Here is a 23370-nt window from a genome sequence, read left to right as displayed (position 1 = left end):
AAACCACGCAAACCAACCACCCACAATGCCAACCGCCGAGTCCGCCGCCTTCCTCGCCAAAAAGCCCACCGTCGCCCCGACCTACGACGGCGTCGACTTCGAGGACAACGTCGCAGTCCACAACGCCCGCGACGCCATTATCCGCGAGCAGTGGGTTCGCAGCATGATGGCGCGTCTGGTTGGCGAGGAATTGGGCAAGTGCTATGCGCGCGAGGGCGTGAACCACCTTGAGAAGTGTGGTGTTTACCGAGGTAGGTTGTTTTCCTTGTTTTTCTCTCCTGTCTATATCCAGGAGATTGAAAGTTCTGCGGGGATTTCTCTCTGAAAGGAGTGGATTTGAATGGATTGAGGGCTATGTGGATTGGTTGTGATTTTGATTACAATGCGATATACTGACCTATGTATTCCCTGCAGAGAAGTATTTCGAGCTCCTTAAGGACAGCAAGATTAAGGGTTACCTCGGACAGGAGAAGAACCGCTTTGGTGGAGCGTCGGCATAAGCGTTTACGTCTTTTCTTGCGTGTTCAGCTATGCGATTGGGCGTTTCGAGGCCCGGGTTTGATAGTTGATATCGATACCGCGGGGAATGGACAATTTTGATGTCGAGATGAAATGATCGGCTTTGGACTGAAACCCCGTGGTTTTGATTCGTCTTGTCCATATTTGGTCTTATAGCCACCCAGATCGGGTCCGTGTCGGAGGGAGACGAAAAGATGGCAGAAGAGGGTCTGCCGATTACCTTCTTTGCGCCCTTGTCCGTTTGTACTGTACATAATATCACTTTGTTTGATCACTATTCCTTTTTTTATACGATGTTGCAGTGCTGTTCGGAGAGATCGTAGTGACCCACACTCCATCAGTCCTCGTGTCTTTACCGGGCCCTTGTGCTTGTCCTTCCAGAGGCAATTGAATGCTCCATTTGGTATATATCACCTCATCCCATGTTCTACATATGTACTTATATGTCGGTATCATTCAATAATAAACGCTCGAAGCTGTCGCACTTCGGTCCGGGAATGTACCCGGAGGTCCACGGCCATCAGACTGTCCTGCATCGTCTTCACTATCGTCATCAGTTCCAAACAGAACATCATCTCTCTCATCTGGTGGAGCACGCATCCGCATGAGTTGGTCCTCATCTAAAGAAGGGGGTTGGTATGGTGCCGGGGGAGAGTGAATATCTCGACCAGAAGGGAGGTTAGCCAGCAATGGTGCAGAGGGTGGAATGGGCTGTGTGTTCATCTACATCTAGTCAGTAAACCATGCATATTGACATCCGCCTGGATCATGGAGGACATAGAGAATTCAAACCCACTGTGTCATTCATTTTCACCCACTTCGTCTCAAGCATCGCAAGGACTCTTCCCTCCTCATTACGACCAGCATCATCTCCCGCATCCAATGGACCTTTTTCGCTGCGGCTACCTCCAGCATCCTTGGCCACTCGACGATCTTCACGCCGCTCTGTCCACTCGCGCTTTAAACGGGACAGACCGCCCTTTGCAGAACCTCCCGACCCAGCAGCGTCTTCTTGCGAAGACCCGGCTCCACGCAGCCCAAGTGGAGTGCGTGCAGCTCGCAACCATGCAATACCCTCACCCGCCTTGCCTGATATCTCAGCATCTACACCAAAAAATCGACAGGCGCGTGCCCTAGCAACGCGAGCCAAAACTCCTGTATAGCGGACCAAATCCTCATCCACACGGCCTGCACGACCAGAAGTAGATCCAACGGCACCTAAACCTGCAGCCGCTTGTTCGGCGTACTCTGCAGCACGAACACAGAGCCTTGCGAATAGCAGAGTGCGTACTTTCGGGATCGAAGGTGCATGGACCATCCACTCTTTATCATTCGGATTGCGCGACTGGATACACGCCGTCAAATACGCATCATCTTTAAGAACAGCCAGTAAAGTAGCCTCCGCCATGGCCAGAGATGACAGAGCTGACTGCGTAGCAGCCTCGATATCCGGTACTGTTGACACAGTAGCTGCGGTGAAAGTCGGCGAGGACGCGAGCAGATTATGCACCGAGCTAGCCTGTAGTAGATACCGCGTTGTGGTCTGCACAGCAGCAGTACGGACCTCCGCAGATGGGGTAGATGATGCGTATAGTGCAGCGACGACTCCTGCGCGCGCCATCCTACTCAGTACATACCCCAGGGTTGTGAGCGTAAACGCCAATTCGAAGTGGATGCCCCGGCCGGAGACTCGTCCATTACGTGTGCGGATACTGTTTCCACTTGTGTTGTTTCCACCGGACCCGAAATTCAATCCGCTTGAGGCTGACAACGTATATCTCCATGCCGACTCTATCTCCGCACGGATCGTGATGTCGACTATTTCGCCGGTGCGAAGATTCGTTCCCCCTGACGTATAGCCATCTTGGAAGGCAGAAGGATATGTATCGGTTGGAACGGAGCGACCATTCAGTCCATTTGATATTGCGAATAGAAAGGGGATGTATTCATTCAAGGCGGACAGAACGGTGGGGAGGTGGGCATCCTGGCGCGGGCCGCGGGGTAAGCGCTTGTGGGCCTTCAGTGCGAGGCGGAGAGCATGGCGGGCTGTTGAGGCTGATTGGGGGAGGGATGGGTGAGTGGTAGAGGATATGAATGATTGAAATGAAAGAGGCGAGGTGGTTGGGAGGATAAATGCGTAGACCATGGTGAAGTGGTGAACTGGGGGAGTTGGAGAAGCGACGTGGGAATCAAAGCTGATGTCACTGCCAAGACCTTTGGACAACAGATATATATCCAACATAAACATCATATATAAGAAAGTTATTGCACAATTCGAATTTGTATCCGTTTTTTTTTTCTATTAGATACTAATTATGAAGCCTGAGAATGCTAAAAAAAAAAAACGAAAAAAGCAACATCCAATAGAACATCTAACAAGACTACTAAAAAGACACGACAACGCATAAGCGGCCAACTATTCTTGTACTATATAAGGCTCACTTTAACAGTTCTGATTTACACGTTTAGACAGGAAAGTGAAACTTTCAACAGAATAGATATACTAAGAAAACAAGCGATTCTAGATTTTAAATCAACAACCCAACAAAACCAACGTAAAAGAAAATATATATTCGAACGCAAGATATTCGCCACATTGCACTTGAAGAAAAAAAGACCTTGCCTATCAGGGGACTGCTTTTCCTCCTGCTGTTGCTTTTCCTCCCGCTGTCGGGCTTCCTCGTAGTGGACATACTGGAAGGTCTGGTAAGAGGGCGGGAATTTGAGCCGGATTTACCACGGGCACAATCATTGATGATGCTGGGTGTACGTCGCTAAAATAGGTATAGCTTGAGCCATCCGGAGCCGACGCTGAATACAACCTGTGTCGTGCCCACGGACCATTCAATCGAGTTTGTGATTGCTTGTTGGTGTCATCGTAAATGACCACTTGGACTGGACTCCATAGGTGGGACAGGTAGGTCTTGGTCACACGATCCCACATGTTAATCTCAAATCGCCTGCAGATTAAGTAGTCAGTTGTCCCATTCGCGACTACCAGGGGCATGACACCTAAGAGTGGTGGAATAGGGGGGTCATTTTGTTGGGGGTCACGATTGCAATTTATGAGGTGCTGTAGATCGCTTTGATTTATCTGCATGACAGAAGCCCCAGTATCATCCATGAAGTCTAGCTCAACCGCCATAGATGGCAATAGAGGGTTAAATGCACCCCCTCCAGCTTGAAAAATCGCATCTGGAATTTGTATGCACATGTTCATCTTCATACCATGTTAGAGATAAGAACTTCCTTAAGCTTGTTGGCATCTTCACTCACGTAAGAAGAAAACACTCCCCCTCCAGGATATGGCGTAGCTATCCATTGTGACATTTGGAGTCCTGGACTTGGTCCTTCAAGCTATGCATATTAGTTTCTGACTAGGCCGAGTTGGAGGAAACATACCCCTTCTACCCAAAAGCCTGTGTGACCAGCATATTGGGCATTGATGATATCAAATTCATCCCACCTGAATGGTCTCGGATGGCAGAGTTGTGTGCCTCTAGACCAGTAGGTAACAAGACCTGGATTCCATCTCAATTGGCCTGATCGGTATGCTGCCATGATGTTCGTCACATTGGCAACCAGCTCGTACTTGTCATTCTGGCCCTGGAGCCATCCCCAAATCCCTTGGAGCGTTTGCAAGCGCTGGACGACAGGCCAACTCAACCCAGCGGGTTCTAAGGCCATCATTGCGCTAATAATTGAGTTAAACTCCGTTAAGAGAAACTTTCCCGGAAATACTCACTCGCGACGTTCCTGCTCTAGCAATAAGTTCCTCAGCTTGAGATCAAACTGCCGGGTTATGATATTATCGCTGATACGCTCACGGCACCTTGCAATCTGAGCATTTAAATCACTATATAGCATATATCAGTATCCATGGATGTGGATATAGCGGGAAAGACGTACTCAGGATCAAGATCGGGTTCGTCGGGATTCCAACCGATTGGCGTATCCTCGAGGAACATAATGGGATTTGCTGCCGGCTGTTGCCATCTTGGCTGCCGTTTTGGTCGTGTCGGTGGTGCCGGTGGTGTAATTTGACCTTCATAGGATTTGTCCAAATCCAATGCAAGTGCGGCCGGATCCAAAGGTTTGGGTGTAATAACAGGGATGGGGGCAGCGGCATCAGTAGGGATAGGCAAGCCCATTGCGTCAACCTGGGTCTGCTCCCTCTGTTTGCCCTTTTTCCGGGACGAAGTACTGGCAGTGGCACTAGACTTCCTCTTTTTTACGGGAGAGGTTGCGGCGGCATAGTGGCCCTGGGGCTTTGCAGCAGCGGCTCGCCGAGGACGATCCATTTCGAAGAGCGAGATGATAGAAACAGTATGAGATGATGCAGGTGCGAAAGCTAAGGGTAGAATGAGATAATGGAGAAATGTTTGAAGTCGGGTGAGGGAGATTTGTACTTTGGACTACCAAGTACAAACAAAGAAGACCAGGTTGAAGAAAAGCCCCCCCCAAGTTCAAAAGCGCAATAATTCGAACCTCAAAGAAATCATTCGAGGGCACAGTTGGATTCACATAAAAGAACATGAGAAATTCGGGATCTCTGACCATTCAGCCGAACTAGAAAGCGTGTCCGGGTAGTTAACTCCTAACAAAGAGCTCCAACTCGAAACCAAAGCCACACCTTTCAAAGTAAAAGAGGATGAAATTGCAACATTTCTTTAAGCCATAGAGTGTCAAAGAACTTGAGCTTCAACATCTTTTTTTAGTTCCTCGCATTTCATGTGAGAGAATCCCGGTCACCTTGGCCTTCCTTTCAGGTTACTTTTGAGATAGAAGTGAGAGACCGGTGGTTTTATTCGGCGACGTCGCTAGAGAAGCATTCTAGAATGACCTTCTAAAAGGGCACTTCAAATCTCCATCTAAAAGGCATCAGAAAAGACCAAGCAAAAACACGGTCGTGCGTTCTTACATATAATGTCTCTAATATCATCTCAGGCCAAATAGATGGATCGAATTATTGAAGTCTTACAGAAGCCGTATATGCAGCCGACGATTCTGATAATTCCACACTAGTACTCATGTCTTTGTCTTCAATTTAGCTCAGCTTCATGAGGGGAATGTCACCCTAGTTCATCCGTGCCTTGCAATCCGAAGTAAGATCCCAGCTGACCTTGTACGGTCTTTGTGGGCCTGAGATGTATTACCAACAGACTGAAATCCATTCTTGGTCTCCAATGTACTATTAACGATAAACATCTACAATTTCCGATGGAAATAGCTATAGTCCGTTTCGGTTTGTTCCTTTTCACGTAGTATTCCCCCAAGTCGAAAAAGAACGAGAGATATGTATAGACAGTCTTCTACCCACGAAAATAAAGCCATACAGTCTCTCCAAGTTCAATGCTACCCGTAATAAGGAATGCCCCGCCATGTAATCAATGTTCGTACAAATTGAATCGAAAAAGGAGTGTAGGTATTATGCTGTAACTTGATAGTTTGTCATAAGCCTTTATTGAACTCCCCTGCTGTCGTTACTCTCTTTCACTTGGAAATTATATCTTCTGCTTCGCCACTTTTCCGATATTTGTCACAGACAAGAGCAACAACGAGGCAATCTTGTACATTGAGGATCGAAACCTCGAGTACGTGGAAATAACAAAGAAAATAACAAAGAAATTCCAAACCAAAGAACTTCAATCACTTTGACTGTCTCTTTCTAGCCAAGTAACATCTTTGAAAGCATGCATAGTTAGATAGTGATAAGTATCCCTGCTCGCACATCTTTTTGGGCCCTTTTTATCTAATTCAGTATTAAGATTTGCTAGGCGATCTAACCCCCAATACTCACTCTAAGCTGGGCGGACAGTCAACTCTAGGAAACTGCATACCTTTGCATTACTAACATCATATCCATAGCAATGTCCCGAATGCCCGTGTTTGGACCAGGCCTTGAGGCGGACTACACAAAGATAGTCCAGATTGTAGAGACACAGATTGAAACGCTGACATACAAAGTATGGCGACGCCACGAAGTGATCGAGAAATTAGAAGCCCTTTGTCGCGAGCTAGTATTCCAAGCAACTTGTGATGAACGCAAGTCTCGCAGTCATCTTCTTGGATATGCGCAATTCCAACGTTTCTGCATGACACTCAGACTTTGTTTACCCGAGGCAATCCTCGTCCTCGAGAGCGACTGGACTAGTTATGAGATAAGTAGCCGGGCCTTCGACTGGGAAAGAGAGGATGTGATTGAATATACGGCGGCTTGTATCCTTAAGGAGACACTTGTCGCTGCACAGTCAACTGACTGGTATCTTTGACAAGCGCTCTTCGGAGGATTTATTTCTATAGGATATATTAGCAGAGTTGAATTCACTACTGAGTGTTTCCGACATATTCGTCTGGATCAAGCATGTTCGTAAATACTAAGTGATCTATTTCGCGTACTTTGTTCTCACTCCGCTGTATTTTTAGTCTACGTGGTAAGAAATTCGACGGTGTTATAGCTCTTTGAAATCCCAGTGGGTGTTGAATTCGGAGATTCATAGAGGCACAGGCAGATTCTAGTAACTGCAAACTATTTATAGATATGAGATCCATGGCGAAACACTTGCCCCGGATTTTCCTTGGACTAAGTGCAAAGACAGACAACTAAGTCCACATCTGGAAAAACCTACGATCAACGTCAGCAGGGCGAGATAACTTGGTCTCAGGGCACAGGTGGAGTTGAAAGAACTAGTAGCCGAGGCGACAGCACCAGCGCCCGAGTTAAAAATCGAGCTGGCTGTGGTTGTGGAGCTCGCTACTGAGGTTGAATCGGGACGCAAGACAGTGCTCTTGGGCTCAACGGACGATGTCGTGGAGGTAGTGCTGGCAGGACCAGAAGAATTGGTGGTCGCGCCGAAAAATCCGAGGTTGAGAGTAAAGTGGACATGGAAATACGGTGATCATTGAAGTTTCTGGCTTGGCCGAACTCCAAGTGACGGTTGAAGAGGCAGTAATCTCAGTTTGTGATGCAAAAGATGGAGTCGTAGTAGAAGAAGACGAACTCGATGATTCAATATCGGTAAGGGCTGAAGGATCAGAGCCGGTCGAACTCGAACTCTCGCTGATGCAAATTCTGGGCTCATGCGTAAGGACTGAGGTCTTCAGTATTTTTGTTCGGTTTGGCGAACTAAATATGTAGTTAGATATAACTATGAGAATGCAAGATAATAAGCAGAAAAAATATGATTGGCCTTGTATATGATTTGGGGGACGGTCTCTATCCAAGCCTAACGGAGCCTCAATATAGAGCGAGTCCAACTACTTTGGCAAGGACATCACTTGCCTGCCATTTCCTGGGGCTAGTTATAAAGCAAGCGAATACTTTCAATAGACATAACTGCAGATGGACCAGGGAAATAAAGTGCTTGTCAAAGTAGTTGGCCTCGATCTAAGTTGGTTCCCCATTGGTACTAGGATGGGCTGATATTGTGCGAATATTATCAGAAAAGGTAAAGTATAGATCCCTTTCCCTTCATTCCGACAAAAGAAAAGGCCCAAATCAGCCTATTATAAGCTTCCTGGCAAAAGACAAACTCACGAATGATCAGAAGCCGAACAGGAGAGCCGGTTTGTTAAATACTCTCCAGGGCTGTTTCGTGGCTTTTGATAGTAATCCACTGCGTCATTTTCATTTCTTTTCCTTTTCCACTTTTTAATTTCCTCAACTTCTGTTTATAGACAAGAATAGCCAATGATCGGATATTGTTCCTGATCTGTTCCTGAGAGCGGATGTTAGCGGGCTTAACAAAATAGCGTGGCCAATCGGCACCGTTAGAACGACCAGTTAATTACGCTGGCAGTGGGCCTTTAACTGGCGACTAACGCAATAAGGCTGGTTAATTTACGCTAAGGAGCTCACTAGTACATAGCGCAGAGTCAAGCTTCGAAAAAGCTTTCCTTTCGGACTCGGCGATAACATTAGTCTCCATAACTTCAGTCTCAACTGGATGAGTCGTCTGCGACACTTTTCGACGCTAAGCTCGACTAAGTATGGGCAACGTTCTAATTACAGCAATGGTTAATGCCTTTTGCTATCTCGCTTATTGACCTCCCTAATCTTGATTTTGCTAGCAGTCATGGCGATTTTCCAGCTATTAAACTCACATCCACGGACTCCATCATCTCTTTTTGTGGATGAATTTCTTAGATGTTGATTTTTTTCACATCCATCTCTCCAGCTATCGTAATACTCCCATTGCAGAAATTGCGATATAAAGCTGTATCGCGTGGGTAATAGGATCGGATTGAGCATACCGCGTCGATACAGAATTCCAACATCATGAGATCCTGGGTTTCGTGCTTGCTTCTGCCCCTGATTACCATTGTCGGGATCGCAAATGCCACTGCTGAATACACCGGAACGGATTGCAACCCCCTCAAGAACACGACATGTAGTGCGGATCCTGCCCTTGGAACCGAGCACACATGGCTCTTCAACTCAACTCTCGACACTGACCTCTGGACCATGAAAACTGGAACTCTGGACTACACATCCGAAGGCGCCGACTTCTCCATGAAAACCGAAAACTCGTCAACTCTCCTAGTATCCAACTTCTACATTTTCTTCGGCGTGATGGAAGCACACGTTAAGATGGCAAAGGGAGCCGGTATCATCAGCAGTGTCATCCTGCAATCCGACGACCTGGATGAGATCGACTGGGAGTGGGTTGGATACAACACGAGCGGAGTGCAATCCGATTTCTTCGGCAAGGGAAACACAACCACCAGTGATCGGGGCGGATATCACGCGGTTTCAAATGCAGACACCGAGTTCCACAACTACACCTCTTACTGGGATAAAGATCGTCTTGAATGGTGGATTGATGGCGACTTGGTGCGGACGGTGAACTACTCCGAGCCGTTGACTGTGTACGGCAAAAACTACCCCCAAACACCGTGTCAGGTCAAGATTAGCAATTGGCCGGTTGGAGTCAAGGGACAGTCACAAGGCAATCTGGATTGGGGTGGTGGTTTGGTTAACTGGTCCGATGTTCCGTTCACTATGAGTGTATCGAAGGTCCGAGTTCAGGATTTCCACACCGGAAAGGAGTACAAGTACAATGGGACCACCGGCACCCGTGAGAGTATTGAAGTGGTCAGGTGAGTTTTGTTTTGAAGCCAGGATTCAATGATTTCGGTGACTAACTTCAATTCGCAGTGGAAACTCAACCGCCATAGCGCAAATCAACAAGAAACCAGCCAAGACGCTATCCGAGAAATGGGATGATCTGGGCCAGGGGGCTCACATCGGTGTGTACTGCGGTGCCGCTGTTGCTGGCGCGCTTCTGGTTGGTGCATTTTTATTCTTTTGTTTAAAGCAACGCCGGAGTGGCCGTCTACAACAAGCGTTAAACGATGGTCAATATAGCGCAGAGCTCACGACGTTGGAGCAGTCAAAGTTGAGATGGAGGCAAAGTGAATTGCGCAGCAAAGGAAGCTACCAGCCAGTTCCTTAACCGGCTTCATTAGGGTGCTATGTTTCGGTCATGTATAATTTGTTGTTTCACTTCTTGTATATACTATGTTGAAGGTCATATATTCTAATCAATCTACATTTTTCAAGGCTTTTTGTCGGCCTTTTCTGCTGTCTGCCTCTAAAGCCGAGAAGGGCGAGAAGTACGAAGACGTATAGGTGCCAGGGTTCAAAACCCCCTTTTAACTAGGGGGATTTTATGCCAGAATGCCTTAATTTAGAACGGCAGAAAAATTAAAATACCTGAATTACTATTACATATACCTTGTTGGTGAAAGTACCCTGATTCTGCTGGCGGTTGCAAATCCAAAAAAATGAAGCTTTTTACCTCCATACAAATTCAAATATCTCCATTATTTCTGGCGGTTGCCAGTCTAAAAAAATGAAGCTTTTGGACTGCATACAAATTCAAGTATCTCTATTATTAAGCTTTAATTTTTTGGACTTGCAACCGCCAGAAATAATGGAGATACCTGAATTTGTATGCGGTCCAAAAGCTTCATCTAGGCAGGTTGATGTATTAGCAATTTACAGTACTCTGTATTAGGCGGTGTATAAAGCGGTACTACTTCAGGTATCCAGGCATCAAAATCCCCTTACAGGGGGTTTTGAACCCTGGCACCTATACGTCTTCGTACGAGAAGCTATCTAAGCGGACCCGTGAACTACCAACAGGATTACCTAAAAGACTACCAAAACAACTGCCGAAAGGACTACTAAAAAGCCATGGCAAGGCCGTATAAGCCGCCGAATATTTGATATTTCTTAGAGCATCTTCTTCCGGTAGACACACCTAGGGAACGTGTAGATCATATGACGGGCTTCTCGTGAGCTCCTAGGATAGGCAGAGAAATACATCTGCTGGAATGCTCAGATGAAGACAAGAATCAAATCCCATGTTAATCGCCGATTAAACGAAATCCTGGCAATTTGCACCTGCTAAACAGACTGAATCCGCTTGAATCTACACATCGGGCTTTCATACCCATCCCACAAGATATCGTGGGTCATGTAGGTGTCGTTCTGTGGTTGAGCCATTCAATGAGGTTTGTCTCCTTTGAACAGTGAGGTTGGGGCGATGATCATGGTTCGAGTCAAGTCGGAACAATGTCGGCGACCACTGGTGAGGACTGGTTTTGACCGTCCCGGTAGATGGTGGTGGGCTGTTTATGTTTCAAATCGGGTAGTAGAGATGAAAGACAATCCGAGTGGAAGGACAACCGGGTGTGACGTGTCGGCTCAGGTCTGGGCACATTGGTGAAGTAGAGATTTAAGCTTTGCGACTCTTTCAAAAGCCAAACAATTCATGAGGCCGTGTGAAGCGCTTCACGCCCCCATCGTTTCGTCATCGGAGAGATGACTCGGTGCGCTGCTTACACCCGAACTGTCGCTATCCATTGCCACTGAAGCCCGGGCGCGAACCTGCGCACCCCAGTCTTCGATGCTGGGGGCACCACCCTCAATGACGACTGGGTGTTCCTCAGCATGTTTCCCCAGGACAGTTCCAGCGTATCGGGACTCCTCGCCAGTCTTGCTGTGTTTTTTCTTCAATGCGGTCAAGTAATCCTCCTTCTCAACGGCGTCAGGGTCCACCATGTCACCTTCGCTGGGCACGAAGCCGGCAACACGTCGAATTTCACGGTGGGCAGGGCCAGTGATCCAGCTGAGGAAAGCATCAAGACCACGCATATCTTCTTCTCCCTGCCATTCCTCTTCCCATTCACGTAATTGTGGTCGTATGGCTCCTGCATCCTGCAGAGCTTGGTAGATGTCTTCGAGATCCGGAACTGGGTCGTATGGGTGTGAATTTGCGGCATGCTCAGCTGCAGATGATGCGAGAATGATCAGATACCGGCCAGTCAGGTCCTGAATAGATTCCAAGACTGAAGGGCGCGTCGAGTGGAAGCCTTGAGCGCGGAGGATTTGGATGATCGGAGGGCGGAGGAGAGCGTTGTGTAGGTTTGGGCCTGACATTATGGCAGAGAAGCAGAGGCAAAAAAAGAATAAGAAAGAAAAAAAAATAAAAGAAATAAAAAGAAACACACGATTTTGTTAATGGGATGAACGCAGTGGCAATTAATATGTAGGTGAAGAAAGGTGGAGCGAGGTCGCGAAGGAAGTGTGAAATGAATGTTGAAGAGAGCGGGCATTTGGGCGGGATCCAAAGGCGGAGGCGGACAAGCTCTTATCTAGAGTTGCCCTGTTGGTCCTGTTGGTTGGTCCTGTTGATACCAGACTTGATCCGCTAGAATCTCCAGATCACGATGACTTATGATAAAGTCAGTGTCATTTGGCCCTTTGGGTCTAAGGTGGATATCCTCAAATGAGAGTCGCATGCTTCCCTGGATCTTCTCACACTTTGGTGCCGGGTTCCTCGCGATCTCAATTTTCTGAACGGGGACTGGAGCGCGGGCGCCCATCTTCCATTGTTCAATGGATATCCTTCCGCACTCATATATTTTGACTGTAAGCGCGATGTTGACCTGTCCAGAAGATTCATTCAACCAGAAATTCACATCCCTAATCATCTTCCCCCGGGGCTCTGACCACGCGACTTCCACTGCGATGGTCGGCCATCTATTGTCACGCCCTGAATATGTCGGCGTCCATGAACAATCGGCACGTTTCTTCTTGTTTGAACTACCTCGATATACGTTCGTTCCTGTGCCGACGAGCGGATAATTTGGGTTGTATGGTTCGCTCCATGCAAGGAACATACGAGTGAAAGCAGTAGTTCCTACTGCATGAGGTCCGGTCTCCATAATTTTGACGAGAAGCTCGTTAATAGAAGGGTCATAACACTCCCAAGATTTTCCGAGGGAGCTTTCTTCGGAATTCTCAAAACAATCGAGGAAGGAACGCTCATCAATAGTAAAAATAACATACGGATTACGTGAATCCATATACCCTTCACATTGCTCATCTTCCTCCCCTGGCCCCTCCACAATCTGGAGACAATGCTGGATTCCCTTAAACTCATATTTTGGCGTTGTGGAAGGAAGAACGTCTGCGTAGGCCATGATGCCGGGTGATAAAACAAGTTAGACTAGTGTACGCTATATGTGTACACATAGAAAAATGCAGGCTTTTATTTCTCGAGGCAAAAATGACAAAGTAAGAGCGTCATTTAGCTCATATGTTCCAAGGTTGTACATTTTGCTTAGTTCCTCCAACGTGGACGGCCTGGCGTGCCTATTATGTAACCTCACTCCCCGGGGCCATCCTTCATCCTCCATCCTCCATCCTCTGGGTCGTACGGGTAGGCATTTGCGGCATACTCAGCTACATACTCGGCGAGAATGATAAGATACCGGCCAGTCAGGTCCTGAATAGATTCTAAGTCTGAAGGGCGTGTCGAGTGGGAGCCTCGAGCGCGGACGATTTGGATAATCGGAGGGCGAAAGAGAGTGTTGTGAAGGTTTGGGCCTGACATTATGAAAAGCACGCGAGTTTGTTAATGAGATGAAAGCCAGGTTTATCCTCGAAAGTTAGAGCGAGGTAAGGAATATGTTAAAGTACTGGCACTTTAACTCCAAAGTATTTAGATAACACTAGTACCTTCGGAAGAAATAAGCAAATCATAGCACCTGAGCAACCCTGGAACATATCAGGCATTAAGGGGATGAGCTAGGTACATGATGATCTTATTTTGTCATATTTTTGCCACTCGAGAACTTCAAGCCTACATATTGTACGTTTTGCCAATGTATCTATAGGTGGATTCCGTATAGCCTACCCTAAAATTTCTTCTCACTTGGTTTATCGGTATCATGTATGAAGATGTTCTTCCTTCGGATACTCCGAAATACGAGTTTAGGGGGATTCAAGATTGTCTCCAGATTTTAGAGCGCCGATACAACCAATATGAGGAGTATATGGGCATAATGAACCCGTACATTATCTTTATTATTGATGATCGTTCTTTCCTCGATTGTTTTGATAATGGGGAAGAACGCCTACTCAGAACATCATGGAAGTTGTATGAACCTTCCACTAACCACCTGTTTATCGAAATGCCTGTAAGCACCATTCATGAGGCAGCAACAGGAGCTTTTGAGGCACTATTCATTGCTTGGGCTGGAAACGACTTGAATCACCCCCTGGTTGCTACGCGTGCTGCGAATTTTCGAGGTAGCTCGAACAAAAACAAACACCCGGATTCAGGGTGGCGCCCTGCATATTCTGCAGGTGGTAGAGCAACGGACTGGCCGACTATAGCCGTCGAAGTCGCCTGGGCCGAGAGAAGAGTGCAGGTGGAGGAGGATGTGAAGTTCTGGTTGACTGAATCCAATGATCAAGTCAATGTTGCCGTTACAGTAACCGTTCACAGAAGGGGCAAAATATCTGTTGAGGAATGGAGATCAAGAGGCCAAAATCGAGCTCCTGTCCCTCGCCAAAAGATTGAAATTGTCCGTCATCCTGCCCCAAAATGCTCGAGAGTTTCAGGGAGCTTTCGAGTACCCTACGAAAAAATATACACCCGGAAAAAGCCAAAGAACGGATCAGATTTTGTGCTGGGCCCTCAGGAGATGGAATCTATAGCATTCAGGGTGTGGGATACGCAGTTTAAGGGCCGTCCCTAGAGGTCGGAAGAAACCTTTCCGCTCTCCGACGTTTTCCTCACTTTCTCCACACATCCTCCACCCTCCTTCGCCTCTCAGTCTTCATTCACTTGTTACTTCTCACATAGGCAGGTGGCTCTTATATCGTCATCATGCCATTAAAAATCAAATTCTCAAGGAGACCAGACCCCCCACCAGCAGAAGAACCAACACCCGTACCTCCACCCGCGCTTGTACCTGCGCCTGCGCCCCCAGTGGCCGAAACTCCTCAACCCCCACGCAAGATCACACTTAAGATTGCGCGAAAATCACAACCCGAGCTGAGTGAAGAGAAACCAAAGAAAAAGAAATCAACAAAGAAGCGACCGGCCGAAAGTGTCGCGCTGCCCGAGCCGGAGCCGGAACCCGAGACGAGCCTACAAGGCCCCAAGCGAATAAAGCTCATACCATCTAAGAAACCTGCCCTCCAGTCAATCCGCATCAAAAACAAGGGAATCGTTCCCAACCGACCGGTGGGCGTTGGGTATGACTCCGAAGCCTCCGACACCGAAAATGATCCTGCCATCGAAGAACAATTTATCCTACGAATGCTCCCAGGAGAGGACTGTGATATTGTGAGGAAGTCAATCAGCGATAGGACATTCAAGACTGGCGAGGTCGGGCTCAAACCCCTCACACGTGAGGGCCGGCGTTCCATCTTGAATGTTCGGGGTCACCAATATGCGGCAGCTCTAGTGGATCTACCCTGCATCGTCGAGGGCATGAAGAGTTGGGACCGACGAGGCTGGTACAAGTCAGCAGACATCTGTCAAATGCTCCTGGTGCTGGGACGCGTCAACAGTGACCAAGAAGCTTTGGAATACCCACTTCCCCAGGGCGTTGACTCCCCCGATGAAAAGACACTTCAATACGCACACGGTATCGCACCACCGCTCCGCTGGGTTCGCAAGCGGCGATTCCGCGACCGTGTTAGCACACGCACCATTGAACAAGTTGAAAAGGCTGTGGAAGAACTCATGGCCCAAGACGAAACTTCGATTTTCCCTCCCAAGTTTGAATTGGTGGACAGCACATCCCTGAATCGCGTCGAGGGCTTGGTGCAATCGGGAGAATATGAAGATGAATATGATGATGAGCAGGATGCATACGGCGAAGCGGAAGAAGAGATGATGGATGACTTCGAGGATGCCCTTGCCGCTGAGATGGAAGCCGCATTGGCTGCCGGCGACGATGAGGCACCCGGGCCAGGACCAGAGCAGGTGGATACTCCATCCATGCAGCCTTTCACGCCAGCTGGAGGACCGACCGAACGCGGCGACACCTCTGCCGATGAGAGCAACATATCCGACGAGGACGAAGATGATGAGCTAGATGACGATCAAATCGAACAGCAACAACAACTTCAGCAACAGCGTGAGGAAGTCGCCGAGCTAGAGGCTCTCATCCGAACTGAAACTGCACAGTGGGAGAAGGTGCAAAATCACATTCTGCGCAACAAGATGGGCCGACGTATCCAGGAATTGAAGAAGGATCTGCAACTGAAGAAGGTTTCTATGGGCATGCCAGCTGGGGACGATATCTGATCTCCTTCTTTCACATTTTATGTTCAATGGTGGAATTTCTTTCGGCGTTATCGTTTCAATAATCATACCCAGTTTGTTTGACCGAGAGCGAGTCCGGTTTTCATGTTGACACAAGCAGCGCTTAGCTAGCTCGAAATACTTAATGAAGGTTATGTCCAAATCTCCCAACTACATAAGATACAGTCCGCCAGTTCCACTCCAGGATCAAACCCAAATCTATCGCCGAGATACTTTCATTGCTTATTTACCCACCACAGGATCACCAGTAGCCTGTTTAACCGCCCCCTTCACATCCAACTTCTCATCCTGCTCCAACTTATGTCGTCTAGCAGCCTCCCTTCCAGCAACCCCCCCCCTCCGGCTCCGCCGGACTCCTCCCAACCCTATCACCAAGAATTCGATCATGCTCAACCCTCTTCGCCCCCAAATTCGCCGCCAGGTCATCCGCCTCCCGAAGACCAGGATGACCAGGCCCACCCGCACTCCCAACCGGACCAGCATGCGCACCAGCCTGCGCACGCTGCATACCCATCCCCTTACGCTGAACAGTATCCGCAATATACCCCTCAGCAGGCTGCTGTTCTACACCGTATTCTAGATCGACGTCGGGTGCATTATGCAGTTCTTGTTCGTGTTGGTGATGTTGTGCGCTCAGTCGAGCGCGTTCTTCATCGCTGGATGGTTTTGACTCCGCTGTGCGTTTAATTGTCCCGATTGTGTCGCCGTAGTGTCGAACCGGTTCGGTGCTTGCTCGTTGCTCTTGTGGCGTGTGTGTGACGGGATTCGAGGATTGGGCGTAGGCGGCTTGTTTGGGAGGTTGGGAGGGTTGGTCTTTGGTCTGTGAGCGAGTTTGCATGGTGATACGACGTGATGAAATAGATTTTGTATTCCAAGACTTGGACTATAAGGGAATATGTTCAAGATGTTTTGTGTAACTCAGCAGCTGAAGAAAGTGACAGGTATATACCTGCTTAATGACGTCAGGGATCTTGGCCAATGAGAGCAGAGTGGGGAGTACAACAATGGCAATGTCCCCGGGCGTACTTCCAAGTACAATGTTGACCTTTTAGGTAAGGTCTATGGAATATCCTCATGTGCCTGATAAATCACTCTTTATTTCGTACTAAATCAACAGATGTGACCCATCAACGCTACGATGTCCACTTTCCAGGCGAACGAACGCCTCGTTCCGCACAGATCGTCGTATTGACCCGAACTGCCGGGGCTCCTAAACGTCAACAGCAATATCCCTATCCCGTCTATCCCCGGCCTAGTGGCACCGCATTCTTTTGGATGTGGACCAATTTCCAGTCAACCAACTAATCAAACCGACCAACGGGGCCCGGGAGTATGTCACCCAACCCGCTCAACCCCCTAACCCATTTCAACGTCCGAGGGTGAATTAGGGGAACTTTATTCGACTCCACAGTTTGCCCGCTCGCTTACTCGCGATGGTTCTTCTCCCTATTTTCCACCCAGGGTGAACAGAAACACCCATCGACATCTACTCCATGGATTCACAAACCTACTATCTGCCTCGCGGTTCGCGGATCCTGGTGACCGGCGCCAACGGCTTCATTGGGAGTAATGTCGTCCACAGTCTGCTTGAACTAGGGTTCCGGGTGCGCGGGACTGTCCGCTCGACTAAACCATGGCTCGATGAGATGTTCCGGGATAAGTTCGGGCGGGACTCGTATGAGTCTGTTGTTCTAGCTAACTTTGAGGATGTGGATACTCTGGTTAGGGTTATGGATGGTGTATCCGGGGTGGCACATGTGGTATGTGTTTGCTAGGGGAAATGGGATTCGAGTATGAGAGAGTGTGTTAACGAGATGTTGCGATGAATAGGCATCAGATGTCACCTTCAGCTCCAATCCGGAAGAGGTCGTGCCGTGGGTATTGAGAGCTACTCATAATATACTCGAGGCTGCCTCAAGACATTCTGATATCAGACGGGTTGTCATGACCTCTTCTGCGGTCGCGGCGTTGTTTGCAGAGCCGAATAAGGAGGGTATTGTTGTTCGAGAGGGTGAGAGACCAATTCCTAGAGAAGGGAAGAGAAGGATGCGTTGGCTGACACTGCATCTAGATTCCTGGAATGACGAGGCTATCAAGCAAGCTTATAATCCAGATGCTCCAGAGCATATGAAGGGTATGTTCGGCTATGCTGCCTCCAAGACCGAGGGAGAGAAAGCAGCATGGAAGTGGGTGGAGAAGAACAAACCGGGCTTCCAATTCAATACCGTGTTACCTGATTTTACCGTGAGTTTTATAGTCCGATGGCCTGCCATTCAAAACGTACGATATTGACTCGGAATAGCTCGGGAGAATCCTACACGAAGAAATCCCCGGCTCGACATCCGGTTGGGTCTCCGGCCTAGCCAAGGGAGATACACATATTTTTAAGACATTTGTGCCGCGTAAGTGCACACCAACTGGTGTTAGATTGGTGGTTGGTCATAACTGACATGCAAAAACAGAATACTTCTGCGATGTCATCGACATTGCACGTCTCCACGTAGCGGGCCTCCTCGACCCAAATACCGTATCTCGGCGACTCTTCGGATTTGCTGCCCCCGTGAACCTCACCGATATGATCTCGGTCGTTCGAAAGCTGCGACCTAATAATACTTTGATTCCTGAACCTCCTGCTGACGATGGACGTGATCTGAGCGAAGTCATCCCCGCCAAGGAAGCAGAAAGGCTTTTGCGGGAATTCTGTGGACGGGAAGGGTGGACTTCGTTGGAGGAGAGCATTGCACAGGGACTTGAGGTATCTCGGAAGAGGTTGTCTTCGTTATAGTTCCTCGACTTCATTAATCTCGCAAGTACATGTGCATGAACAATGAACTGTTTTTCAAGTTTCGCATGAGTCAATCAATAGTGCAAACCAGATGATATTCTCTCATTCTGCAGTCTTCGCGCCCTTTCCACGAACTGCCTGCTTAGTAAATTTCTTAACCGTAGGTGTTGAATGTTTGTCTTGGGTCTTTCTTGATGTCTTTTTTTGGAGTCTTTTATTGGGTCTTTCATTGAGTCTTTTTTGGGGGTGGGGGGCATATTTACCGCATACAACACGCCTCACTGTTGACCTCGAGAGTCCCATATCAACACTTGCAGCAATAGCAGCCCAGCGAAGTCGATTATCTTTCCTCGCCAAGCGTGCAATGTAACGTGTAGTCTGGTCACTCAACTTAAAGGGACGGCCTGATCTGGGCTTTGAAGCCATATCTTTGCGTTCTTCAAAACGCGTTTTCATGCTGTAAGCAGTGAATCGCCCGACGTGTAGATAGAGCTTTGATAATTCCTGCGCGTATTTTTTTTTCTGATAGCTCGGGGCTTGGAGCTAGCCTTTTGGGTTTTATTGATTGAGCCATAGCTAGTGGAGTATTGTTGATGATTTGGAAGAGTTGGGTGGTAGGCTTGGGATTTGCCTTATTTTAGTTATGGGAGGGAATTAATTCGCCTCCAAATAAGTCCCCCTCTATATTCGTACCATCATTTAATCACATGTCTCAGTAATAGCATTTGGTTAAAATGGCAGTATGGAATGTCAAACTACTGTGGTAATGTGACCACTGCTCTTCCCGTAATACCATCCTCCCTCAGTTTCTCGATCAAAGTCGGCACAGCCGAGAAATCAAAAACTTCAATCGATGGCGATATCGTACCAACAGCCGCTGCTTGCAGTAAGTCTACTAATTGAGTTTCGGTGCCCACAGATGACCCTATAAAGGTGAGACCTATTGTTCCGAGGGTTAGTACACTATTTTGACCGTAAGACCGCATCCTCATCTTACCTCTTGCTGTGCAGAGCGTAGCCGAAAGGGGAATATCCAAGTCATTCGGCGGCAAGCCAACATTCACAACGAACCCCATATTCCTCACCAGGTTAGGTGCCATCTTCAACGCTTCCTTCGTACCTGGCACAACGACTGTGGCATGCGCGCCCTCTCCAGTGAACTCACGCACTCGAGCAATAACATCATCAGTTTTATAATCAAAGAAAACCTCCGCCCCAGACTCCAAACTCAACGCTCTCTTATCATCCCCACTATCAACAGCAATAACTCGCAACCCTTTCATCCTCACGGCAATTTGCACCCCAACATGCCCTAACCCGCCACCAGACCCCGAAATAACAACAAAGTCCCCAGCCTGCAGCTCATTATCAAGTTTCGACAAAGCACCAACCATCGTAAGTCCCGCACATAGCAATGGCGCCGCAACTTCATCAGCAACACGGTCGGGGATCAGTGTCAGGAACCGTGCATCGGCAATAACATATTGCTGCAATGTTCCAGGCACATGACGACTTGTATTGAGCTGTTGCGCACAATTGTGTGGGAATCCTCGTTTGCAGACTGAGCATGTGCTGCATGCGCTGTAGAGCCATTTGACGCCGACGCGCTCGCCGAGGAAGGATTCCGAGACTTCGGGTCCGGCTTTCACTACAGTTCCGACTCCTTCGTGGCCGATGATGGAGTTGTATGCGCCCCAGGCTAATACTGCACGGAGCTCTGAGCGGCTTTTCGGTACGTATTTGAGTTAATTTGTGGTGGTGTGTTTATCTTCAAAAGGAAGCGCTTACCAGAGACCGGTGCAGGTTAATTTGATGAGAACTTCATTTTGTCCGGGACTTGCGACAGGTATATCATTTTGAAGAGTGATTGTTGCATTTTCTCCTGGGTTTTGCACCACGGCGGCTTGTTGTAGAGTGGGTGTGGAATTTGTCATTGATGCGAGTGGTCTCAGATGACGCTTAGTGTTAAGGAGCGTTAGATCCCACGTGGTCGATATTCCCAATAGTTTATTACACTTGTACCCCGCCTTTTTCTTTTTTCATAGAAAACAGCGGTGTTTAGACCTGGTTTGTGATGCATTTTGGTCAAGTAGAGAATGATGTTCGGTTTGCCGAGGTAATTGATTCTCTTCGGTCAGGATATCGGCAAGTAGGTGGCGACTACTTTGTGATATTATTCCCATTCCTCGTGGCACTTCTACAGCTTATGATTACGTATCTTTTTAGTTACAAACAACTGAAAAACAGACATTTGAAAAGAGATCTAAAAAGAATTTTTAAAAAGACACCGGGGTGTTATTCTATATATATAACTTCCCTGGTATCATCACAAGCCAGATAAATAAGATCATTAAAATATAAAAGCCGCATATACGGCTGACCAATCTTGTACTTGTTCAGCGAAGAGCATATATAATAACTACCATAAGTGACCAATTCAGACCGTCCTGCACTATTGGCTATCTATGTCTAACCTTTACTCCCCTATGCCCAATCACTTTGCAAGTTTACCCGTTTAGCACGTACGCGGTAGAGTACCTTTGCGAAGATAAAGCCTACGAGACCTGAACCCAGTCTTCCTGGTCCTTTCCGCTATCAGTTCCGCTATTAAAAGCTTTCAATTGTATCTCTTTTTGTGATCTATAGTAGAACGTTCTGCTATACATTTAGTTAAAGCTTAGTGCAGCATGCCAGTTGGCAGCCAACCCCATCAAGGAAGATTGGACACTAATACATTGTCTCCAGTGGTTCTTGAACCGGAAAATCTTCCCAGATACTAAACATCACCAGCAATCCTTTGTCCTCAACAACTAATCTGAATGGCTTCGTTCGTCACGTGATGATATCATTGGCGGTAGCATGTGATGACGCCGAGGTCTGATTAGTATTCAATATTCAAATAGCCGATCGTATTTGAAGATAGTTCTCGCGTTTTCTCCACAACTTTCTTCTTCCAAACATTCTCATCATGGCGACTCTTTTCACTGTACCGATAAGCTCTACTGGAGGCTCGATCATCTGCACAAACCCTAGTACAGCGAAAGAGCATGAAACCATCTATGTGCTCACCTTTACTTCACCCCCGGACAACCGACTGACACCCATTTTCATTGATGCTCTACTGCTCGCTCTCGATATTATCGAGCACCGTTACCCCAACGGTGTTGTAGTGACTACTAGTGGAATTGTCAAGTTCTACAGCAATGGGCTTGATCTCGATATTGTCGCGAAAACCGAAGGGTTCCTTGAGAACTGGCTGTGGCGCTTGTTCCGACGACTTTTGATGTATGTTCTTGTTTCACACTATTAATTTGAGGATATAGTCCAGTCACGCATAGTTTCTAAAAGGGGGGGGAAAAGAAATACTGACCCGCTCCAGATACCCCATGCCAACCGTGTGCCTACTAAACGGACACGCTTTTGCTGGCGGCTTCATGTTGGCCATGTACCACGACTACCGAATCATGAACCCGGACCGTGGTTTCCTCTGTGTCAACGAGCTAGAATTCGGCGTCCCGCTTCAGACGCCTATGATGGCTATCTTCCGCGAGAAGCTGACGCCAGCCACCTTCCGAAATGTTGTTCTAGAAGCTCATCGCTTTGGTGGACGCAATGCCCTCCAAGCTGGTATTGTTGACGCCGTTGGTGGAGCCGAGGAAGCGCTTGCGCTTATTAAGACCCGCAAGCTTCAGACTAAAGCCGCGACAGGTATCTACGGCACCATGAAAGAGGAGATGTATTCTCGGGTTTTGAGTGGATTGGATGATCATGCTGGAAACTTGCAGTGGCGGGAGAAGGTTGAAGATAAGAACATTGTTGTTCGGGAAAGAGGGTTGGAGGCTGTACAACAGCTTGAGAAGAATGGGAAAGCGAAGCTTTGAAGTTCGTGGGATTTAAAGATTATTGGATTATTTTGTTGATATTATGCTGAAGTGTGTATATATACCTATCCTTGGTTCAATCGTTTAAACCAATGACCCGGCCTCTTGCGTCGGTCGATGTATCTGAATTAAAGAAGGGCTACTTTCATATTGATCAATCGATCCGTATGTAATATGGCTTTTTGGTTGATTTGGGCCACGCTCGGGAGTTCCTAATTAGGTACGAACTGTACATTGACAATTAGAAGCTGGTAGAAAAAAGGATGTACTCGGGCTCATCTGGAAGAAATCGCTTCATAACGTCTTGATATCTCGTTCACTGGATGTTGAATCCTGTATTTACTTTCGCTCATTAAACGGTTGGCTTGTCCACCAAGATAATACAATATCAATCAGAAAAATAGCTGGTCATAGTTTCCTTCTAAGGTCGTAGTAAACCCTGTGTGCTCCTGCTGTAAGTATAGTGCCTAGTAAATATGGCCGTCACTCCTTCCATATGGAAGGAATCGATTGGTATTATGTCAGTTGAAAATGCGATTGAGACAGAATC

General features: G+C 47.6%; 14 protein-coding genes across 14 annotated transcripts; 7 read left to right on the top strand and 7 right to left on the bottom strand.

The window, feature by feature from the left end:
• Positions 1 to 25: 25 nt before the first annotated feature.
• N7537_010573 (putative NADH-ubiquinone oxidoreductase 12 kda subunit) lies at positions 26 to 500 on the top strand (the record flags this gene model as incomplete). Its single annotated transcript, XM_056901627.1, has 2 exons — positions 26 to 251; positions 415 to 500. The coding sequence occupies 2 exons, from the start codon at positions 26 to 28 to the stop codon at positions 498 to 500; spliced, it is 312 nt and encodes a 103-aa protein (XP_056750295.1).
• Positions 501 to 975: 475 nt separating this feature from the next.
• On the bottom strand, positions 976 to 2665 carry N7537_010572 (pH-signaling protein PalC; the record flags this gene model as incomplete). Its single annotated transcript, XM_056901626.1, has 2 exons — positions 976 to 1242; positions 1316 to 2665. The coding sequence occupies 2 exons, from the start codon at positions 2663 to 2665 to the stop codon at positions 976 to 978; spliced, it is 1617 nt and encodes a 538-aa protein (XP_056750294.1).
• A 480-nt stretch (positions 2666 to 3145) lies between these two features.
• N7537_010571 (uncharacterized protein) lies at positions 3146 to 4820 on the bottom strand (the record flags this gene model as incomplete). The annotated part of the gene is made up of 5 exons (XM_056901625.1): positions 3146 to 3739; positions 3796 to 3876; positions 3922 to 4213; positions 4265 to 4375; positions 4429 to 4820. 5 exons carry the CDS (start codon positions 4818 to 4820, stop codon positions 3146 to 3148), a joined length of 1470 nt encoding a protein of 489 aa, XP_056750293.1.
• Positions 4821 to 6389: 1569 nt separating this feature from the next.
• On the top strand, positions 6390 to 6791 carry N7537_010570 (uncharacterized protein; the record flags this gene model as incomplete). Its single annotated transcript, XM_056901624.1, has 1 exon — positions 6390 to 6791. One exon carries the CDS (start codon positions 6390 to 6392, stop codon positions 6789 to 6791), a length of 402 nt encoding a protein of 133 aa, XP_056750292.1.
• A 2006-nt stretch (positions 6792 to 8797) lies between these two features.
• On the top strand, positions 8798 to 9974 carry N7537_010569 (glycoside hydrolase family 16 protein; the record flags this gene model as incomplete). The annotated part of the gene is made up of 2 exons (XM_056901623.1): positions 8798 to 9618; positions 9677 to 9974. The coding sequence occupies 2 exons, from the start codon at positions 8798 to 8800 to the stop codon at positions 9972 to 9974; spliced, it is 1119 nt and encodes a 372-aa protein (XP_056750291.1).
• Positions 9975 to 11317: 1343 nt separating this feature from the next.
• N7537_010568 (uncharacterized protein) lies at positions 11318 to 11965 on the bottom strand (the record flags this gene model as incomplete). Its single annotated transcript, XM_056901622.1, has 1 exon — positions 11318 to 11965. One exon carries the CDS (start codon positions 11963 to 11965, stop codon positions 11318 to 11320), a length of 648 nt encoding a protein of 215 aa, XP_056750290.1.
• A 215-nt stretch (positions 11966 to 12180) lies between these two features.
• Positions 12181 to 13011, bottom strand: N7537_010567 (uncharacterized protein; the record flags this gene model as incomplete). The annotated part of the gene is made up of 1 exon (XM_056901621.1): positions 12181 to 13011. The coding sequence occupies one exon, from the start codon at positions 13009 to 13011 to the stop codon at positions 12181 to 12183; it is 831 nt and encodes a 276-aa protein (XP_056750289.1).
• A 185-nt stretch (positions 13012 to 13196) lies between these two features.
• Positions 13197 to 13424, bottom strand: N7537_010566 (uncharacterized protein; the record flags this gene model as incomplete). Its single annotated transcript, XM_056901620.1, has 1 exon — positions 13197 to 13424. One exon carries the CDS (start codon positions 13422 to 13424, stop codon positions 13197 to 13199), a length of 228 nt encoding a protein of 75 aa, XP_056750288.1.
• A 580-nt stretch (positions 13425 to 14004) lies between these two features.
• On the top strand, positions 14005 to 14574 carry N7537_010565 (uncharacterized protein; the record flags this gene model as incomplete). The annotated part of the gene is made up of 1 exon (XM_056901619.1): positions 14005 to 14574. One exon carries the CDS (start codon positions 14005 to 14007, stop codon positions 14572 to 14574), a length of 570 nt encoding a protein of 189 aa, XP_056750287.1.
• A 131-nt stretch (positions 14575 to 14705) lies between these two features.
• Positions 14706 to 16136, top strand: N7537_010564 (transcription initiation factor TFIID subunit 7 family protein; the record flags this gene model as incomplete). Its single annotated transcript, XM_056901618.1, has 1 exon — positions 14706 to 16136. One exon carries the CDS (start codon positions 14706 to 14708, stop codon positions 16134 to 16136), a length of 1431 nt encoding a protein of 476 aa, XP_056750286.1.
• A 325-nt stretch (positions 16137 to 16461) lies between these two features.
• Positions 16462 to 16992, bottom strand: N7537_010563 (uncharacterized protein; the record flags this gene model as incomplete). The annotated part of the gene is made up of 1 exon (XM_056901617.1): positions 16462 to 16992. The coding sequence occupies one exon, from the start codon at positions 16990 to 16992 to the stop codon at positions 16462 to 16464; it is 531 nt and encodes a 176-aa protein (XP_056750285.1).
• A 655-nt stretch (positions 16993 to 17647) lies between these two features.
• N7537_010562 (uncharacterized protein) lies at positions 17648 to 18939 on the top strand (the record flags this gene model as incomplete). The annotated part of the gene is made up of 5 exons (XM_056901616.1): positions 17648 to 17914; positions 17985 to 18165; positions 18226 to 18398; positions 18457 to 18556; positions 18617 to 18939. 5 exons carry the CDS (start codon positions 17648 to 17650, stop codon positions 18937 to 18939), a joined length of 1044 nt encoding a protein of 347 aa, XP_056750284.1.
• A 755-nt stretch (positions 18940 to 19694) lies between these two features.
• Positions 19695 to 20873, bottom strand: N7537_010561 (zinc-dependent alcohol dehydrogenase; the record flags this gene model as incomplete). Its single annotated transcript, XM_056901615.1, has 3 exons — positions 19695 to 19879; positions 19937 to 20664; positions 20728 to 20873. The coding sequence occupies 3 exons, from the start codon at positions 20871 to 20873 to the stop codon at positions 19695 to 19697; spliced, it is 1059 nt and encodes a 352-aa protein (XP_056750283.1).
• A 1034-nt stretch (positions 20874 to 21907) lies between these two features.
• On the top strand, positions 21908 to 22820 carry N7537_010560 (enoyl-CoA hydratase/isomerase family protein; the record flags this gene model as incomplete). The annotated part of the gene is made up of 2 exons (XM_056901614.1): positions 21908 to 22224; positions 22319 to 22820. The coding sequence occupies 2 exons, from the start codon at positions 21908 to 21910 to the stop codon at positions 22818 to 22820; spliced, it is 819 nt and encodes a 272-aa protein (XP_056750282.1).
• Positions 22821 to 23370: the final 550 nt, after the last annotated feature.

This window comes from Penicillium hordei, assembly GCF_028827395.1.
Source record: "Penicillium hordei strain IBT 12815 chromosome Unknown utg000005l_segment0_segment0, whole genome shotgun sequence".
Taxonomy (NCBI): domain Eukaryota; kingdom Fungi; phylum Ascomycota; class Eurotiomycetes; order Eurotiales; family Aspergillaceae; genus Penicillium; species Penicillium hordei.
The sequence above is the reverse complement of the archived record's forward strand: the minus strand, read 5'-3'. Positions and strand labels throughout refer to the sequence as shown.